At 44.7% G+C, this 21,028-nt stretch overlaps 1 protein-coding gene across 14 annotated transcripts in view; it reads left to right on the plus strand.

Annotated features, from left to right (window-relative positions):
* The window catches only part of LOC143822230 (uncharacterized), a 48,895-nt gene that overhangs the window by 16,609 nt on the left and 11,258 nt on the right, over positions 1 to 21,028 (plus strand). For 3 of the 14 annotated variants that reach the window (XM_077307164.1, XM_077307163.1, XM_077307165.1), the window contains 2 exons: positions 7,051 to 7,339; positions 13,759 to 15,574. In XM_077307164.1, coding sequence (XP_077163279.1) covers positions 13,771 to 15,132 — 1,362 coding nt within the window. In that variant the 5' untranslated portion in view covers positions 7,051 to 7,339; positions 13,759 to 13,770 and the 3' untranslated portion in view covers positions 15,133 to 15,574. Of the gene's footprint in view, positions 1 to 7,050; positions 7,340 to 7,427; positions 7,464 to 8,662; positions 8,734 to 9,213; positions 9,430 to 12,575; positions 13,113 to 13,758; positions 20,428 to 21,028 lie in introns of those variants that run through there. The other 11 variants (XM_077307158.1, XM_077307160.1, XM_077307173.1 and 8 more) reach the window with 9 other exon arrangements.

Below are 21,028 nucleotides of genomic sequence, written 5' to 3' on the forward strand. Positions count from 1 at the left end.
TTCAGTTTCATTCTTCAGGGTCGCATACTGTTTATCTCTCCCACCCCAAACTCCCACCCCAACTCCAGTGCTAGGAGAGCTGATTGTTAGAAACTAGAGAACAAACCTGTGCACCCAGAAAACAGAAAAAAAATCCAGTTGCTTGAAATGGATGGTTTTATTTTAGTACTTCTAAAATGTTACGGGATTTTTTTGAACAAACACAATGGCCTACAGTGGATGCTCACATTGGTACTACTTCATCTTGGAATGAAAGTTCTTCATCTTGGAATGAAACAGTGGGCTTTCCGATAGACCAGGAGTGGCCTAAATGTTGCTCTCCAGATGTCCATGCACTATAATTCCCATGAGCCCCAAGAGCTCATGGGAATTGTAGTCCATGGACATCTGGAGAGCCACACTTTGGCCACCCCTGTGATAGACCTTGCCTCAGATATGCACAGGCATCCATCTTGATTGTGATCCATCTTGATACAGCACCTCTGAGCAAGACAGACAATTGAATGGCATGCTGGGAAATACATTTAGGCTGGTATGAGAAAGCTTAGACGCAACTGCCTTACACTGAATCAGACCGTGGGTTCCTCAAGGTCAGTATTGTCTACTCAAACTACAGCATCTCAGGCTGAGGTCTTCCCCATCACCACCTACCGGAGCCTTTAAGCTGGAGATGCCAGATCTTGAACCTGGGATGCTCCGCCTCTGAGCCATGGCCCCTCCCCTTCTTGCTGTAGCGGATTGTCCATTGTGATTCACTACATACTAAGGTTGCCAGCTTTGAATTGGGGAATACCTGGACATTTGGGGATGCAGCCTGAGGAGGGCGGGGTTTGGGGAGGGGAGGGAATTCAATGGGGCATAATGCCATAGAGCCCACCTTACAGAGTAGCCATTTTCTCTATGTCAGGGATTCTCAACCAGGGCTCCATGGATCCCAGGGAGTCTGTGGGAGCTCTGAAGTGATGTGGTATGGAGGGGGGGGGGCTGTCTTTTCAGCCAACATGAGGCAGAGTCACCATAGTAGTACTAAGGGCAGTGGGAGGGAGCTATAGGAGGGCAGCTGACTGTCTATCAATCCATCGATCCTCTCTCTCTCTCTCTCCATCCATCCATCCTCAGATTGATATCCTGATGCTCTCAGCAATGACCAATACAGTAAAACCCCAAAATACAATTAAAGCAGGCCTACTAATAGCTGACTGCACCAACAATGGTGGCATAAAACCTCCTCCCAAGTTCCCACTTTCCACGAAGTCTTGATCAACCAGCCCATAACCTGTGATTGGCATTCGATGTCAGTCTTGATAAGCAACCCTTAAAAGGGGGGTGGGAAACAAGGGGGGGAACCCAGGGTCTTCTGGTCCTAGCCACAACCAAAGACCTGGTAGAAGAGTTTTGTGCAGAAAGGAGGTGATTAACACTTCTCTCACAGACTAGTCCTCCAGTTAAAACTGCATCTTAGCCTGAGTAGATACCAAGAAAGGCAGCTGCTAGGTGCTTTCCCCCACCTTTGGGGAGGAAAGCAGATGGGTGGAATTACCATCAATTCGAGGAAACGGTATGAGTGGGAAGCAGCCCACCTAACCACTTCTGTGAGCATTCTGGAAACTTAGGGCATTTCCACACCCGTTAAATGTAGTGAAAGGCTTACATTATATAGTCGTTATATTCCAGCCCCTCAACATGATGTCACCAACATCCAGCATCTGGGCAGTAACTGACTCACTACACCCTCCATTTTAAAGTGTGAGTTGGGGAATTGCATAAATTCACCTACCTATTTAGTGCTAGCTACTGGAGAGTAACCAGCGGAGGGAAGATATGGAGTCAGGGTCAGAAAAATGAAAAGCATACCTACTGGATGGGGGATACGCTTCTAGGTAGCACTGTGTGTGAACGAGACCTTGGGGTACTTGTGGATTGTAAACTAAACATGAGCAGGCAGTGTGATGCAGCGGTAAAAAGGCAAATGCCATTTTGGGCTGTATCAACAGAGGCATCACTTCAAAATCACAAGATGTCATAGTCCCATTGTATACGGCGCTGGTCAGACCACACCTGGAGTACTGTGTGCAGTTCTGGAGGCCTCACTTCAAGAAGGACATCGATAAAATTGAAAGGGTACAGAGGAGAGCGACGAAGATGATCTGGGGCCAAGGGACCAAGCCCTATGAAGATAGGTTGAGGGACTTGGGAATGTTCAGCCTGGAGAAAAGGAGGTTGAGAGGGGACATGATAGCCCTCTTTAAGTATTTGAAAGATTGTCACTTGGAGGAGGGCAGGATGCTGTTTCTGCTGGCTGCAGAGGAGAGGACACGCAGTAATGTGTTTAAACTTCAAGTACAACGATATAGGCTAGATATCAGGAAAAAGTTTTTCACAGTCAGAGTAGTTCAGCAGTGGAATAGGCTGCCTAAGGAGGTGGTGAGCGCACCCTCACTGGAAGTCTTCAAGCAAAGGTTGGATACACACTTTTCTTGGATGCTTTAGGATGCTTAGGGCTAATCCTGCGTTGAGCAGGGGGTTGGACTAGATGGCCTGTATGGCCTCTTCCAACTCTATGATTCTATGATTCTATGAGTCTCAAACACACTAAAGGTGCCTGCCTCTCCTGGCCTCACACCCACCTCCCTCTCCTGTTCCTGGGGATGGGAATTTCTTTTTAAAAATGGCTAACTTCCTGGAGCAACGAATAGGCAGACAAGCATGTAGGCGATGCCAGAAATAATTATTTTTTTCAAAGTTGTAACAAAAAACATGCCTCTCTAAGTTTCCCTCCCCCCCCCCCCCACAAAAATCAGGAACAAGATTATTTTTTTTAAGTATCAAAGGACTCGTGATCCCAAAAGGGGTGGCATTCGAAAAGCACTATGCATCTATGAATCTATGCATAGGCATTTCAACAGAGAAGTATGAATTAAAAAAAAAAATAGTGGGCATCGCAGGACTTTTAAAACACGGAGAAAGGGGATTGGTTGCAGAGGTGGAGAGTGAGACACACAAAAAGGCAGCAGACAAAGGTGAGACAGCAGATATGGTGAGGAGGGGCTGGGAAGCACAATAAAATTTATAGGCTATATATCAGGAATTTATAGGCTAGATATCAGGAAAAAAAATTTTCACAGTCAGAGTAGTTCAGCAGTGGAATAGGCTGCCTAAAGAGGTGGTGAACTCCCCCTCACTGGCAGTCATCAAGCAAAGGTTGGATACACACTTTTCTTGGGTGCTTTAGGATGCTTTGGGCTGATCCTGCGTTGAGCAGGGGGCTGGACTAGATGGCCTGTATGGCCCCTTCCAACTCTATGATTCTATGATTCTATGAAAATTTAGCACTTTGCCATTCAGTTGGTGTAGCACTATTTTTACTGATGTGCGGATATTGCCAAACAGTTCTGTGGAAATGGGCAGCAAAAGCTCTTCATGACACAGAGGAAAATAGAGAATACAATTGTAGCCGAGGCGATCGAACAAAAAGTCCTGCGTAAGCAGCTACGGAGTAGCATGTAAAAAACTATTTATATCATTACAGAGATTTATTTCACAGAGCTGACAGTGAATGTTAGATATGAAGTGAGAAACCAATTGGAGGTATTTCCCATATCTTTACAACATATCAGCTCAGTAGTTGTAAAACGTTCACGTGCGGATTAGTTAAAATAGCAATTAAGGCATATAAATTTACAATGATAGACCTTGTTAATATAGCAGTTAAGCAATGTAACTTCATTATAGTTATTAGTTATATGTATTATTTCTGTTTTATGTGGACCACCCTGAGCCTTCGGGGAGGGAGGTATATAAATATACAACATGAATAATAAGTAATAAATTACACTTCACATTCACAAGCATCAGCTGCAAACCTCTCAAACTGCAAATATAGAATTTACTTCTTAAAGATATAGTGCAGGGATGGCCAAACTGTGGCAGGGGCCCATGGGAATTGTAGTCCATGGACCTTTGGAGACCCACAGTTTGGCCACCCCTGATATAGTGGGTCATACATAATAAACACTCTTACAATCAATTAGATACAGTCAAGTGTTTAAAACATTTCATTTTATTTATTTATGCTTATATTTATCGACTGCCACTTTCGAGAATCTTATTGGTTTTGTATTCTGCATTCTGTGGTTCCATTTGGGTTGCAAGAGAAATGTGATCTGAGCACTATGGTATTACATGTGACACACTGTGTCTTTAAGAAGTTGACAGGTGGATTCTTTTATTGCCATAGAAACATGGTAACAGCAAGGTAAGTGGTCTGTGCTGTTAATATATTTGGTTTGGGTCAGAGTCCTGGGCGGGCACCCCAAATCTTTGCCTGGGGGCCCAAGTGGCTCTCAGCAGCTCTGCTCTTCAGGGAGAGAAAAGTTGGAATTTGGAATAAAACTGGTGTAAGCCGTTCTGAGTGTGTGGGATTTAAATGTAGTAAGTAAACAGATGGCTTGACCATCCCAGATGGGCAGGCTACACATGTCACTCACTTTGAAAAGTTACCACCCTCAGAGTAACTCATAGGGCCATTCATGTCTTTTGGGGATAACCAGCACCCCTGGGAGAAGAAGGAATGTTTTCTCAAGCCAGTGGCCCTCCCATGGCTCACTGGCAAAAAAAGAAATGAGGGTTTGAGTCTTGCCATCGGAAAATATGAAATCGTTCTCCTTGACGAAAGGTGATTGGGTGTGGACAAGCCCCCTCCCTCCCATACCGTACCATATTTCAGGGTTGGCCTTGGACCAAGCGGAAAGTGGGGGGATATTCAAAGGCTTCCTCCCAAAGGCTGATCAATAGGATTGCCCATGTTTAGTTGGGAAATCCCTGGAGATTTGGGGGGAGGGGGAGTTTGCAGAGGAAGCTCAGTGAGAGCTGTGATGCCACAGAGCTCACCCTTCAAAGCTGCCATTTTATCCAGGGGAACTGATATGCATGGTTTGCTTTTTTCCCATGTTGTCTACTCTAAACTGTCCCTACATCGTGGACCGAAAATAAAAACAAGGTCCTTTTTGTGAGTTTTTCAAAGTGCTTTTCAAATTTTCGTCTCTTGGTAGGCTGGATCACACTGCACACATATTTGGGGGGGGGGGGTGTTGAGATCCCTCTGCCTAGGTGCTCTGGTTGCTGCCACCACCCGTGGCAGAACAGACTTCCTGCCTGGCTGATACCTGTTCCAGCCTTTTACCCCCTTCACTGGGTGGGGCCTATCTCTCCATTTTTGGCACTGCCACCACTCATTGACTTGAGTCACCCTCCCCGAGGGACAGTGAAACCCCTCAGCTGGTCCCTAGGATTTTGAGGTTAAGACACTGGAGTGTTGTCAGCCTGGAGTGTTGTCAGCCATCCAGTGTTGTCTGGTTTTCCTCCCCAAGCCATCCCAATGCACTAGCACAGTGGTTCTCAACCTTCCTAATGCAGTTCCTCAGGTTGCGGTGACCCCCCAACCATGAAATTATGCAAGTGTTCTTTCACAGAGATTAAACTGAAACTGACCAATGGCATGAAGGTCCATTGTTCATGACTGTATATAAATTGGTTATAAATTGTATATAAATTGGCAGGCACCTTCAGGAGGAGCGGCAACAGTGGCGGTGTCCCCCCTCCCCAAACTTCTTGCCCTGCCGTGACCCCTGTGAAAGGGTCGTTCGACTCCCAAAGGGGTCCCGACCCCCAGGTTGAAAACCACTGCGCTAGCAGGACCCAAGCAAGGGAGACTAGGTGGTCCAGAGCAGTGGTCCCCAACCTTTCTGAGGTTGGGGACTGGCAGAGCATCGTGGGCGCGGCCCGCGCAGGCCACGCCCACGCATCGTCCGCGCCCGCGGGCCGAGCCCGCGCATTGGGCCGCGCCCGCGGGCCGCACCCACGCATTGGGCCGCACTCGCAGGCCACGCCCGCGGGCCGCGCCCACGCAGCGGGCCGCACCCCGCGGGCCATGCCCGCACGTCAGGCCAGGCCCGCACGGGCGCGGCCGGCCCTGATTCCCTCTCCCCACCCTCCCGCAGTAAGAAGCTTCCCGGGCCGCAAGCTTGCGGCCTGGGAAGTTTTTTACTGCGTGGGGGGCGGGGAGAGGGAGCCGCGGCCCGGCGCCATGGCCTTCGCGGCTCGGCAGCGGGCCGCGGCCCGCAGGTTGGGGACCACTGGTCCAGAGCACCAGTCTCTTTTTAATTCAAAAAACTCAAGTGTATTTAACTGTTTACACCTTAGATTAGTAAATTAGCAATCCCAGCAGCCCGCATGAGATAAAGTAACAGCACTTGTAAACACGCAGGGCATAAAATGAAAGGGTGAAAAAACACACTCCTCTTCCCCTACACTCCCTTACTGAAGAGGGGGAGAGGTTGCCTTTGCCACGCACAACCCAGTCTGCCTCCTGAACTTCAGGAGGTCAAGCTCCTTGCTGTCTGCTCCTCTGGCCTCCCACCATTTCACTTGTGGCCAGGCCCTGCCCCTCTGCCTAAGGCAGGGGTAGTCAAACTGTGGCCCTCCAGATGTCCATGGACTACAATCCCCATGAGCCCCTGCCAGCGAATCTGGAGAACCACAGTTTGACTACCCCTGGCCTAAAGCAACCTGGGCCTTCTCTGGAGAAGGGATCTTGCAACCTTCCCTTGGGAGATTTCAGAAGAGACTCCCCACCACCCAGGAGGGCTGGAGCCTATATCACCCTGAGCTCCTCCCCCTGGTGGAACTGGTTTCCTCCATCCCCATTGGGGCATGTGTTCTCCTCCCTTCCTCAAGTCCCCAGGAAGGGTCAGCAATTGCAGCTTCTCCACCACCTGGTAGCCATTCGAGAATGCAGACCCAGGGCAGCAGTCTTATGACACGGACCAGCCTCCAGGACACATTTCACCATAGGGCCCAATGGCCCCTTTAAGACCGACTTTAAACTTAGCTGGTCTTAAAGGTACCATTCGACTCAAACAAAATAACAGGCATCCCTTCCAAACAACATCCTATCATTCTGGAAAATAGATCTCTGTGCTTCTGCATTGTTGTCACTCCAAGGATTCGTTTTGAAAGAGCTTTCCTTTCACGCCTCTGTGTCTGTTTCAGAAACATGCTTCAGCAAAAACCTGGATCCCGACACTTACCAAGGCTGCTGCGTTTCTGTTAAACCTGGAGAAGCAAGCTGGCAGGGGAGGATTTCCTAAGCCTCCCTGCTGCCTGTTCCCCCTGTCCCATCCTCCATGCCGGGCAGCTTAGCTGCATGAATCATCACCCCACCGGTGGTCAGGAGGCCTGCGAACTCTGACCACTTGCCCCCTCCCCTTTGCTGAAGCAAACAAAGGCAGAGGTCAGAGGATCTTCTTGCAGCCGGAGTCCCACCCTGAAGACTGCTGTGGTGAGTAACAAATGGGGGTGAAGAAGAGCGCCATCTATCTCATTGCTGCAACAGATGACTGTCTGACAGCAGGAGATGCAGAGTCCTGAGGGCAGGTTGAAGAATGGGAGCCTCCTGGTTCCAGGTAGACTCTACCGGCTTTGAAAGCTACACAAAAGGCAGCAATGGAATGTCTGGTTTTATCACCAGATAAATGTCTTAGCAAATTTTTTAAAATATATAAAACATTAACTCCCACCATTCAGGAAACTCTTCCAGGGCTGACAAGAAACCCCAGGGTTTCACAAAACCCTGGTTGAGAAAGCCTGGCATGGAGTCTGGGCTGGATTTCCAACTCAAGCAGCCACTTATGGCCTATCTGGGGGAGCTCAAGGTGCCAACTATGTCCCACTCCTCCACTGACATCACCCAGTTCTGGCCCCTGTGCTCGGTGGAGTTGCGCCAACATGCCATTTCATTCGTGCTGTGACAACATGGCCTCAGTGTGGGCTGCTAAACCAAAAAAGGAACAAAACCCAACCTTGACAGGTAGGAACTCAAAAGTTGAGCTGAACAATAAAAATAATGTAAAACTTGTTAGTTGTTTTATTATGGTGCGCAATTAAAAACAGAATAAAAACTTTTTAAAAACTATACCGAACTAACAGCACATAGAACCAAGGACCAAACACGTTTCGACCCTTCCGGGTCTTCCTCAGTGGTCAAGATTATGATAATACACTCTATATAGAAATGTACCTATATAGAACTCTCTATAATGTATAGTGAGCCTCTTGTGGCGCAGAGTGGTAAGGCAGCGATATGCTGTCTGAAGCTGTCTGCCCATGAGGTTGGGAGTTCAGTCCCAGCAGCCGGCTCAAGGTCGACTCAGCCTTCCATCCTTCCGAGGTCGGTAAAATGAGTACCCAGCTTGCTGGGGGGTAAACGGTAATGACTGGGGAAGGCACTGGCAAACCACCCCGTATTGAGTCTGCCATGAAAACGCTGGAGGGCGTCACCCCAAGGATCAGACATGACCCGGTGCTTGCACAGGGGATACCTTTACCTTTATAATGTATAGCTCAATGATTGAGTGGGTTCCTGAAAGATAAATAAATGTTGAAAAATATCAGAATGTTGTATTAATATGTATCAATGTATTAATGTACTTTAGTTTGCAGCTGGGAGACTGGATGTGGTGTCCTCTACCCCCCTCCACCCCCTTTCCCTCCCCTACACACACACACATTTTTTTGCTGGACTTCAAGGCCAGTCCACAGACGCTGATGCAACAATAGCAGGACTGCATCAGCCTTACAGATGGGCATAAATAGTTTCCTTCCTAATTCAATGATATAGCTTTTTCTGACGCACATGAGATCACACTCTGAGTTCTGAACTTAATGATAGCGAAGGTATGTATGGGGATACCCTGTTGGCAATATGGGCAATTTCACCTTTGAAAAAAAAATTCTTTAAAGAAGTCTCTTATTTTTATAGAGTGGTGACTTTAGGGACATAATATAGGAATTTGTCACCAAAAAGGATATAATTTACACATTACAGCAAGTCACCACTTATTTTTGAATGATTTACATGTTAGACTCTTCTTTTAATTATGCTCATTCTGATATTTTCCAATATTTATTTATCTTTCAGGATCCCACTCAACCATTGAGCTATACATTATAGAGAGTTCTATATAGGTACATTTCTATATAGAGTGTATTATCATAATCTTGACCACTGAGGAAGACCCGGAAGCATCGAAACGCGTTTGGTCCTTGGTTCTATGTGCTGTTAGTTTGGTATAGTTTTTAAGAAGTTTTTATTCTGTTTTTAATTGTGCACCATAATAAACAACTAACAAGTTTTACATTATTTTTATTGTTCAGCTCAACTTTTGAGTTCCTCAGTGTGGGGTGCCCAATGCTCCATGGCACGAGGAAGGAGAGATGGTAAAACTCCTAGGAGCAAGGAAGAGGCTCTCTATTCATGGTGATTCCCTCAAGACAGACAGAACTCTGAGGTCCATAGGATCTGGTTGGCACACCTGAAAGAAGCTCCAACCCTAGGGTTTCTTGGCAGCCATGGAAGGGTTTCCTGAATGGGTGGGAGTTAATTAATTTTTCATATATTTTTAATTTGTTAAACATTTAACAAATTTGTTAAACATTTATTGAGTGATATGACCATATATGGTCATGTCAACCCCATCCCAAAATGACCAATGATGGGCCGGGAGAGGGTGGGAAGGGGCGGGGCCCAGGGTGGGCACGTGCACAGCTCTGCTTCCCAACCATATTCTGCACAATCCCATCACTTCTGGGGTTTCCCAAAGCCCGATGAATGTTTCAGGGGTTTCTCAATGGTGAAAAAAAAACGAGAAAGGCTGCTCGAAGTTCCCCACCACCACCTCCAGCTAGTGATATCTAGCTGAGATTTGGAGGAGCTACAACAACTTCAGGAAAAATCTCCTGGAGACTTCAGGAAAAGCTTCTTTGGCCTGGCCTGACCCTGGTCAGTGAGAGGAGCAAAAGAGATGAATAAAACTCCCAGGAGCAAGGAGGAGGCTCTGTTTTGGTGCTGATTCCCTCGAGGCAGACAGAACTCTGAGGTCTGTTGCCAGGTGCTGGCCTGCACACGTGGAAGAAGCTTCAAGGTAATGGAAACCCTATAGAACAGTGCTTCTCAACCTGGGGGCCGGGACCCCTTTGGGGGTCACAGGGGTCGCAGCAGAGCGAGCAGCTTGGCCGAAGGGGGGGTGCCGCCACTGTTGCTGCTCCTCCTGGAGGCGCCTGACAATTTATATACAATTTATAACCAATTTATATGCAATCCTGAACAATGGATCTTCATACCATTGGTCAGTTTGGGTTTAATGTCTGTGAAAGAACACTTGCATCATTTTATGGTTGGGGGGGCACCACAACATGAGGAACTGTATTAAAGGCATTAGGAAGGTTGAGAACCACTACTATAGAACATCTGGTAACTTTCTAAGCTAAGGTTGCTGGGTGACACATTCTCAGTCGGACCTACCTCACAAGGCTGTTGTGAGGATAAAATGGAGGACAAGAGAACAGTGTAGGTTTGTGTCCCCCATTGGGGACAAAAACTGAGTATGACATATCTTATCAGTCTAATTTTTAGTGATGTTTAAAAGATTGCATCCTTTTGCCATAGAGCCGAGTTAGCTTTACAGTGGTCTATTAGATCTTCCACCAACACCATAATAATGAGAACTGCCCAGTTCCTTAATTGGGAGTTCTAACATGTACAACCACCAAAATAGATTCACGGGACATTACTATGCATGTGAAGTGGGGGGGGGGGGGAGGTCACATCCTTGGACTACTTGGTTAGATCAGGGGAGAGCTTTACTTGCTTGTTTTCCTAAGATACAGGTTTGCTTTTCTACTACTATTAAAGTGCATGCTGTTGCCAAGCAAGATAAGGATGGAAAAGGAGCTGAGACCCAAACTTGAAGAGTAAAGGGAAGGGAAGGGAAGGGAAGGGAAAATTAGGCGGAGAGAGAGAAAAATGAATGAGAAAAGACTGGGAAAAATAGGGGGAGAAAGAAGGGAATGAATGATAAAGATGTAAAAAAACGGAGCAAAATTAAGAAGAGCTATTTTTGTACCCCCCTGTTTACTACCCAAAGGGGTCTCAAAGCAGCTTACAATCGCCTACTCCTCCTCTCCCCACAAACAGGTGGGGCTGAGAGAGCTCTGAGAGAACTGTGACTGGCCCAAGGCCACTCAGAGCGGGAAAGGTTATTTTATCTTGATGGTGCAACCCGCTGACTACCACTTTGTTCTAGTCTTGCAGAACCCGGAGTCTAGTCGATAGTTAAGCTGTTACTGTTCTCAGGCTTCCCTGCATCCCTAGGTGCTGCAGCCAGAACTGTATCAAAAAGAAAATCTATGGGAAAGCACCGGGCCCGATGCAGCATAATCCCAACTTCAGGGCCTTTTCAGCTGACGGACCCCTCAAATTATATGCCTTCCCCAGGTAACTACATGCTGAAAAAGACTGGGAATCTCTGGTTTAGGACATTAAAAGTAAGACCCAGCTCTTTGAACTGTACCTGGAAATTAATCAGCCGGAAGGGCTATCTAAATACAGGCAAGATGTGTACTGGATACCTGTCCTGAGCCTTCTTGCTGTATTCAGAAGCTTCCAGAACATCTTCAAAGGTAGTCCTGCCTAGGGCACGATGCAGTTATTCAGGGGAGGCCAAACTGTAGCTCTCCAGCTGTCCATGAACTACAATTGCCATGAGTCCCTGCCAGCATATCTGGAGACACACAATTTGGCCACCCCTGCAGCAGGGCTGGTTTATCCATGTAGCACATGCTAAAGGCCCCACACTTCCAGGACCCATGAACAGTGCCTTCCCTTTTGGATCAGGGCCATAGCCTCTCTCCTCCACCCTTTCCCCTCTTTAAGGACACTCAGAGTGGTAGAGATGGGATAGCCTGTCTGTTCTTTAGGTCAGTGGTCTCCAACCTTTTCATCACCGGGGACCGGTCAACGCTTGACAATTTTACTGAGGCCCAGGGGAGGGTAGTCTTTTGCCGAGGGATGCTGCCGCCTCCACCTGAGCCCCTACTCCACTTGCTTTCCCACTGGTGCCCCTGACTTCCTGCCGCCTGCTCGGAGGCGCTGCCTGCAGTACCATACCAAGGGGGATGCCTAGCCACGGCGGCCGCTGGAGAGCACCAAAGGTGAGCCAGCGGCAGAGTGGCAGGGCAGCCCCCGAGGCAGCAGCTGGGGAGGAGGAGGAGCCGTGGCCCAGTACCAACTGATCTACGGACCGGTACTGATCCCCAAACCGGGGGCTGCGGATCACTGCTTTAGGGGTAATATTCTAGCAGTTACCAGATGTATTCCACCTTCCTTTTATGGAGCAGAATCTGCGGTTTCTTCAAAGCAGATGATGAATACATATACAGCAGTGGTCCCCAACATTTTTATCACAGAGGACCACTCAACGCTTGACAATTTTACTGAGGCCCACTGCCCTAATGCTCTCTGACTCTGGTCGCTATGGTAATGTTTAAACATCCCTTCAAAATAAGATACAGACATGCCACAACAATGAACATAAGGAACATTTTATTTTAATGAAAATTTTAACTCATGACAATGACAAATCAATGGGAACCCTGAGCTTGTTTCTCTGCAACGAGATAGTCCCATGTGCGCCTGCCGGATCGTGGATGAAGTAAAGGGCCGGGGGGAGAAGGCATCCTTCGCGGCACACCTCCTTTTAGTCGACGGACCACATGTGGTCCGCGGCCCACAGGTTGGGGATCGCTAATATACAGCACACGTATTTATAACTGAGAAAGCTGATGCTGAGTTTAATAATGATTTACATACAGATTTCTTCAGATCAACCTTGTAGCAATCAAAGCAATCACCACTGGAGAGAAGCAGAGAAGAAGGACTGTTAAACTGTACACAAAGAGAGGGGAGGGACTGATTCCGGAGCAGAGCCTTCAGGCTCCAGAGATTTCTCAACATGGAGTGGCACCCCTTTCCACTGTGGGGAGCCCCTCTGCCCTCAGTCTGGGTGCTCCCATCACAATAGTGCTTTCTTAGGGCCTTGCGAATCTTTAAACTGGCTCTGGTGCTATGGGCCCCCAGGAAATCCTTAAACCATTCCTGCCCTGCAGCAATCTAATCTAGAAAACAGATTAAATACACTTGAATGTTTATCTGCAAATATGTGTCCCAAGAGGCGTGGGTCTCTTTGTAGCCCCCTCCTCCCCAAGAGGCCTCTTAGGTATATAGACCATTTCTCTACCTATACCTATCAATCACAATGTATTTTTTTGCTACTGTTTCTTTTCAGAAGTCTTCCTAATTACAGTTTTCATGACAAAAGTCATAAACGGTGAGCTGTCCCACCTTAAAAGGGAAGCCTAAGATCTCCTACCAGGATTACACCATGATTTGACTCCAGCCTCTGCAAAATCTGTCTTTTTCAGAAGGAAGTTCCTTCATGTGGATTTAAATTAGTGTCTCCTTTTTAGAACAGAAGAAGTGACTTCAAAGGTGACCTAACAGTCGTTAGTTTGGAATTCCAAGAGACGCAGTCCTTCTGTGGTGGAGTATGGGGCTGCTTCTCACTTACCTTCCCAAAATGTCATTCCTATCTTGGATAATCTTCTAACACTAGAATCGATTTCATGGGTGCATGCTTATTATTATTATTATTATTATTATTATTATTATTATTATTATTATTATTATTATTATTATTATTATTATTATTATTAATGTGAGTTAGTCATTAGTCATGCATTTTCCACCTTCATTATTGATCCCGGCTCCAAGTAGATGTTTGGCGATGAAAGGTATAGTGAAGTTGAATTCCCATCATTTGCTTCTTCACATGGTTTTGCATTTTCCCATGTCTTGTTTTGCAGAACAGCTGTCTGATGACCAGTCACAGGGCCAATAAACAACAGTCTGAGATGTCTTCCTGTTGGAAAAAATCAAACGTGGTGGCTGCGGTTTCTATTGTCATGTGCATATCAGTAATGAGTATCTCCTACTTCAAGAACATGCATTTCAAGTCTATGGTGGTGCATGAAATGGACATCTCTTCCACGACGATATCAAATACTAATTTCTGCCGAGGGATTCCTGCCAGAAACACCATCACGCCCCTGAAAGATAACCGAACCTTCATAGTCGCTCCATACTTGGACAACAGAAAGGACAAAATGACAAGAGTGATTTCAATAGTCCACCACAAAGAAGTCGAGAACCTTTACTGCTGGTTCTGCCGCTCAGCCAATGGCGAAATATACGTCTCCAAGGCTGAAATAGATGTCCATTCTGATAGATTTGACTTCCCTTATGGTACCACGGACTTGAAATGTTTGGAACCAGAAGACTGGGAACCTCGTTATGTGTCAATACATGAGTCTTCTGAAGGAGATATTGACCAGCTACCGCTTTTTGAAATCAGAAACCGTGATCCTGAAGGTTCCCCCGTGGCATTCACCGTCTGCATCTCCACCATGTTTGGCGAGTACAACAACGTCCTGCAGTTTGTGCAGAGCATGGAGATGTATAAAATCCTTGGGGTGGACAGAGTGGTGATCTACAAGAACAGCTGCAGCCCACTGATGGAGAAAGTGCTGGATTACTATATCGCAGAAGGGATTGTCGAGATAATCCCTTGGCCTATTGATTCGTATCTCACGGTCTCTTCTTATTGGCATTATTCAATGGATCCCAAGGACATTGGCTACTATGGACAAATCACAGCCTTGAATGATTGCATCTACCGCAACATGTACAGGAGCAAATATCTGCTGCTGAATGACGCAGATGAAATTATTCTGCCAGGGAAGTATCCAGACTGGAAAACCATGATGCAAGACCTTCAGGAACAACATCCACAGGCTGGTGTTTTCCTCTTTGAAAACCACATCTTCCCTAAGACTGTATTTACCCCCACCAACATGTTCAACATCTCCTCTTGGAGCACAGTGCCTGGAGTTAATATCTTGAATCACGTCCTCCGGGAACCCGACCGGAAAAATGTCTTCAATCCTCGGAAAATGATTATTGATCCAAAGAAAGTGGTTCAGACGTCCGTCCACTCTGTTCTCCATACCTACGGAGACACCATTAAAGTCTCAATGGATGTTGCCTTTGTCTACCATTGCCGGGTCCCTCTACAAGCAGCTCTTCCCCGAGAATCCCTCATTAGGGACACCACCATCTGGAGATACAATGAGTCACTAATTGGGAATGTCAACAAAGTTCTCCAGCAAACAGTTGTGTAAGGAAGGTGCAAAGCTGAGGGAGACTCAGGTCCTGCAGAAGGATGCTCTGTGCTGAAAGGATGCTCATACAAACACTCTGGGCCTGTTTATGAAAATGTCAGCTGCACAACAATAAGATATTGAGGCATGAGCGAGAGTTAGGTGGTTGCTTTGGGGGGTGGGGTTGCAGACTAAAAAGAGGTCAACCCAGTTGGATCAGTTTGCTTAAGTCACTACTGCAAAGACAATGTGCAACGTCATTTGTTTATTTGTTTAAATGTGTGATTTATCACAATGCTTTTACTTTGGGCCTTGGGAGCTAACTGGTTTAACCTAAAGGAGGAACAAAACAATCTGTGTGTTTCCTTGAAGATGGCTTTTTCAGCTTTCCGGCTGCATGCCAGGCTTGCCGATCGCCGCTTAGCAAAAAAGGAAAGCAGCAAGAACAGGAAATTTAGAGCAGGTAAGCACAGAGAGAGAAGCATAGGGGGTTTCTGGCAAATTGTTGGTTCTTCTAATGGTGTTTCCCCCCCTGTTCTAGATGTATTTTGCTCCTACTAGTGGTCAATGTGGTATCACACAGATTTATGTCTGGAATAAACATGTGCTGTTTAAGTCTTCAGGGAGATATGGCAGAAATAAGCATGTGTGATGTCCAATTGACTAACAGAGGGAGAGGAAAACATATGAGGAACAGGGGGGAGGAGACAGGACCTTACCCATGAGTAAAATGATAATCCTGGTGGACCTGCTTATTGTATTTTGGTTCTTCTTCTTTGTTCTTGTCCTTTTAAGAAGAAGAAGAGCTGTTTTTTTTATAACCCACGTTTCACAGCATGAAAGACTCCCAAAATGGCTCACAAACCCCTTTCCCATCATCTCCTCACAACAGACACCCTGTGAGGTAGGTGGGGCTGAGAGAGCTCAGAGAGAACTGAGAGAACTGTTCTTCAAGGTAAGAACTATCACTGGCTCAAGGTCATCCAGTTGGCTGCATGTGGAGGAGGAGAGGGGAATCAAACCCAGTTCTACAGCTGCTACTCTTAACCGCTTTTACCACACTGGTGCTCTTAACCTCTTCACTATGCTGGCCTTTAAGAGTAGAATAATATTCAGAAATGGATGGTGGTCTCTTTTCATGGAAGGGAGCTGAGTAACATCATCTAATAATTGCTTGCAGATCAAACTTATTAAAGGAGTAACAAGAAAGATCATTTTAAAAGCTGGCAACCCTATTCTATTGTCTCCTTTCCCCAGCTGCTTCCCAGCTGCACAAGGGGAACATGAAAATAGGCGGCATCATCATCATCATTATTATTATTTAATTTTTAGACTGCCCTTCTCCAAATAGGTCTCAGTGCAGTTTACAACATAAACAGTTAAAAGCACAATAAAATCCCCATAAAAAACCCAATTTACATCAAACAACATATCACATATAACATATAAGCGGCAGTGGTCACAATTCTAATCATATTTACCCAACTTCCCCCATGTTCAGCCTGGTGGAGAGAATAATATTCAGAAAATGGGTAGCGCCAATGCAAAAGATCTAACAATGATCTCGATGTTAGAGATCTCAATATAGGAGGGGATCCTCCGATGGATTAGTGGGAGAGCTTCCCTGGCCTCAATCATATGCCTGGCGGAAGAGCTCCATCTTGCAGGCCCTGCGGAAAGTTGGTAGATCCCGCAGGGTCCTTAGCTCTTCTGGGAGCTCATTCCACCAGGTTGGGGCCAGGACCGAAAAGGCCCTGGCCCGGGTCGAGGCCAGGCGAACATCCCGTGGGCTAACATGAGATAGATTTATAAAATCAAGGAAGCTGCAGCCTTCAGTTTGCAAGACTGGAGCAAGGCTGTGACTGACAAGACATTTTTTTTTTGGGGGGGGGGTGTCATTCTTGCATTGGATTGCTGAAGGTCGAAAGTGACTTGAGGACACTTAACACACACACACGCAACAAACATGTCTTAAGGCAGAGGAGGAAATTCCATCACATTTAGATTGGAAAAATGGTTGCTCTTAAACTAAGTACACTTAAGTAACAACAACAACAACAAAGCCTTTAAAAGCATACTAAAAAAACACAATTTAAGGGAGAAAAGTGCAGAAGGATCTACTGCAGTACAGAATAAACAAAGGCAGGTATCATGCTTTAGAGTGGGAATACAGTTAAGTAATAAACAAAATGTGGGTGTTTTTTTTTCCCACCAAGGAATTTCAACGCATTCGTAATTAAATTACTTCACTACTTGGAAGGGCATATGAGGATAAAATAACATTCCATCAATATTGTTCAGCGTCATCTTGGTGTGAAAGGAGTACTGTTGGTGACCTCTCTCTGGGGTAGAGAAGAAGTTGCTGCAGAGTAATGCCACAAACTAATAGCAGTCAGAAGAGTAATACAATGAACCCTGACTTGGAAACTGACTGTGAAACTCAGTGGGTGGTTCTTATAATGCATATTATTTAATCTGTCCTGGCAAAAATGCAACATGCAAATTTGAGTAAAACTAAAATGCTGTTTGCTTTCATTGAAGTAGACCAGGACCAAGCAAAATAACCCCTGAGATAAACAAGTTTCCCCTCCCAGTGGCACTCAGGCAGGTAGCCGTGGTAGTCGGAAGCAACAGAACAAAGTTTGAGTCCAGTAGGACCTTTAAGACAAACCAAGTTTAATTCTGGGTTTAAGCTTTTGTGTGCATGTTGGTGTAGCTTGGTGTAGTGGTTAAGAGCAGCAGGTTCTAATCTGGCGAGCCGGGGATGATTCCCTGCTCCTCCATATGCAGCCAGCTGGGTGACCCTGATAGTGCTGTTCTCACAGAGAAGTAACATCAGGGCTCTCTCAGCCTCACCCACCTCACAGGGTGCCTGTTGTGGGGAGAGGAAGGGAAGGCAATTGTAAGCCTCTTTGACTCCTTTGGGTAGAGAAAAGTGGGGTATAAAAACCAACTCTTCTTAAAGGTACCACTGGACTCAAACTACATTGTACCTATAGGACAATGATTCATCTTGCATACAAGATAAGAAATTACTATCTCATGTGCCACTGGGAGGGGAAACTTGTTTATCTCAGGGGTTATTTTGCTTGGTCCTGGTCTATTTCAGTGAAAGTAAAGTTTTACTCAAATTTGCCTTCATGTTGCGTTTTTGCCAGGACAGATTAAATAAATTACTTCTTAGACATTTAATTAAAAAAAGAGAAATAAGAATATAAAATAAATATAGGAAGGATACAGAAAAGAAGAGGGGGTTATACATAATAATTCATATAATTATTCAAAATTTACTTTACACTTTGTAATATATTAGAAAAACAAGCAATTGTTGCTTCAGTTATTAGAACCAATCTATTTTGCCACTATATTATTATTTTCATTATTACTAAATATCTCAAGTTACACATCTCATCAGATTAACTATGAATGGGTAATATGTCAAAATCCATTAAAATAAGAAAATCCATTAGATCTCACATTTTAAAAGTGAGTTAAAAATCAAGGATATTATTGTTCAAATTCCAATTCTTTTAATGTTTATGTTCAAATCTTATTCTCATTTTTAAGTTCTGGCTTTATTATACAGTTATGTACTATTTTAAATTCCTTCTCATTCTAAATTTATCTTCTGCTTTCATAGTAAATGTTCCATTTCTCCTCAAACTTTGAATGTGATCTATTTTTCGGATAAGTTAATTTTGCCATTACGGTATACTTGGCCAGTATATTACTCCATTCTTCAAAAGCTTAGACAGAGATTTCCATTTTGTAGCATAAATAATCCTAACCACTGTCACTATACATTCAAATCTCTCTTCTAAAACTTTTGCTAGCTTATTAGGCAATATTCCTAATAACATATTCTGGGCTTCCATAGATAATATATTCTGCATTTTCCCATGTATTTTCTTCCAATATTTTTCTGGGTTTTTTTTTTTTTTGCGGGTTCACCACATATAATAAAAAGTTCCATTTATTTCTTGACATTTCCAACATTTTTTTTCTTTGCGATTTTAAAATCTATTTTCTCAATGTCCTTTGGGGTAATGTACCATCTAAAAATATTTTATACCAATTTTTTCTTAGCATCTGGCTGGTTGTGAATTTAATTTCTTTTTCCCATAATTATTTCCATTGGTACATTGGCATTTGTTAAAATTCTGCATCTATTTACTTCTTTTCATTTATTCTTCTGTTTCAAACTAAAAGAATAACTTATATAACTACAACAATAAATTATCTTTTTGTTTTGTAATTATCTTTTCAAACTTGGTCTTTCTTCACCTTCCTTATTATTTTCTTTAATCTTGGTATTGATTGACAACATATTAGCCTTTGAATATTGATTCTTTTATCTTTTATATCATGCCAAGATTTAAACTCCCCCTGAATGTTGAACATATATCATAGGTTAAAGTCACACATTTTCCCTCATATTTTTATCATGATATTATTCTATTGGGGATGCAATAAATTCTGATGTGAAAACCATATTTTCAATAATCCATCTCTAATTATGTAGCTTTTATTGTCATCACTGTGGTTGATTTCTTTATCCAGAAGAGATTATGTAAACCTTTATGTAGGTCTGCTGATTCAAGTTTTACGGTTCTTCGTTTTACGGTTCTTCGTCTAATCTTCAATCCAGACTCGCTGCTTGATAATACAATTTTATATTTCGAACTGCTAAACCACCTGTTTTTTCTCATCTTGAAGTATTTGGAATCTTGAAGAATGACAAGAAACCACGAATAAGCTTGAAATAAATTATTTTTTTTCACAAAATGCAATTTATCTGTGGAATCCTTTGTAATAGGATCTATCGATAGCCACTAACTTCTGTTTCTTTAAAAAGAAGATTAGTCAAGTTCATGGATGATAAATCCACTGATAACCTAGGCATGATGTGCAAATGGTACCACCATGATCAGTAGCAGAATACCTTTGAATAACCAGTTACTGGAGAGCCACAGCAAAAAGAGCCCTGGCTTCCACACCCTGTTTGTATGTCTTCTCAGGATGCTGGACTAAATGGACCAGTGGTCTGATCTAGCTTGGCCGTTCCTATGTTCTTTTGTACCAGTGCCTGTTCACAAACATGCATGAAGGATCACTAGGACCGTTTATGCACTGGAGGTTTCATGCCAGGCTGCAGGCTGGAGTTTTAGTCATGGCAGGTTGCCCCACCTCTTCCTGCACCCACATGGGGGAGCATTTGGCCTGGTGCATCTCATCCGGGCCGGATTTGTGCTCCTGCATGGGAGCTGGGGCAGTGAAGTTCCCAGTGCATAAACGGTCTAGGTGACACTGGGTCAATCTCTCTCTCTCTCTCTCTCTCTCTCTCTCTCTCTCTCTCTCTGTCAGTGTTGCCTACCTCACAGATCTGTTGTTGTAAGGATAAAAATGAAGACAGGGAGAATGGATCACTTTGGATCCCTGCTCATTCACTTCTAAACAGTGACGTGAATTTCTGTGATCAAGGATGTCGATGCTATGTGTTAGTAAATGTGAGTTTTGCAGCTCCGATGGTGTCGTTGAAAGCCCTGGCTCTGCCATTCCTGCAGCAAAACAAAAAGTGATCTTTATAGCTCAGAAACCTCATTCTCTGCATTTTTTTTTAGGTTGGAGTTGCCAAGTTGCCACAAAAGCGACATACGGCATAATCTGCCTCAAGCTTAGCCATGGCTTCCTCTGTTGGGAGAGAAAAATTTCTCTGCACATGGCAAAATGTACTAATTCCTCCTTTTCAAGGTGGGATTTAAACAGTGACTGTTGACTCTGAAATGTTGACAGTGTTGAACACACTGCATGATGCATGATGTTCCTGTTCAGGCGATCGGTTTCCCCTCTGAAAACGTCCCAAATCTAGAGGGCCTGCTTCCCTACTGTTACGAAGGAAATGGGTGATTCCCATCCC

Source organism: Paroedura picta, chromosome 12, assembly GCF_049243985.1.
Source record: "Paroedura picta isolate Pp20150507F chromosome 12, Ppicta_v3.0, whole genome shotgun sequence".
Taxonomy (NCBI): Eukaryota; Metazoa; Chordata; class Lepidosauria; order Squamata; family Gekkonidae; genus Paroedura; species Paroedura picta.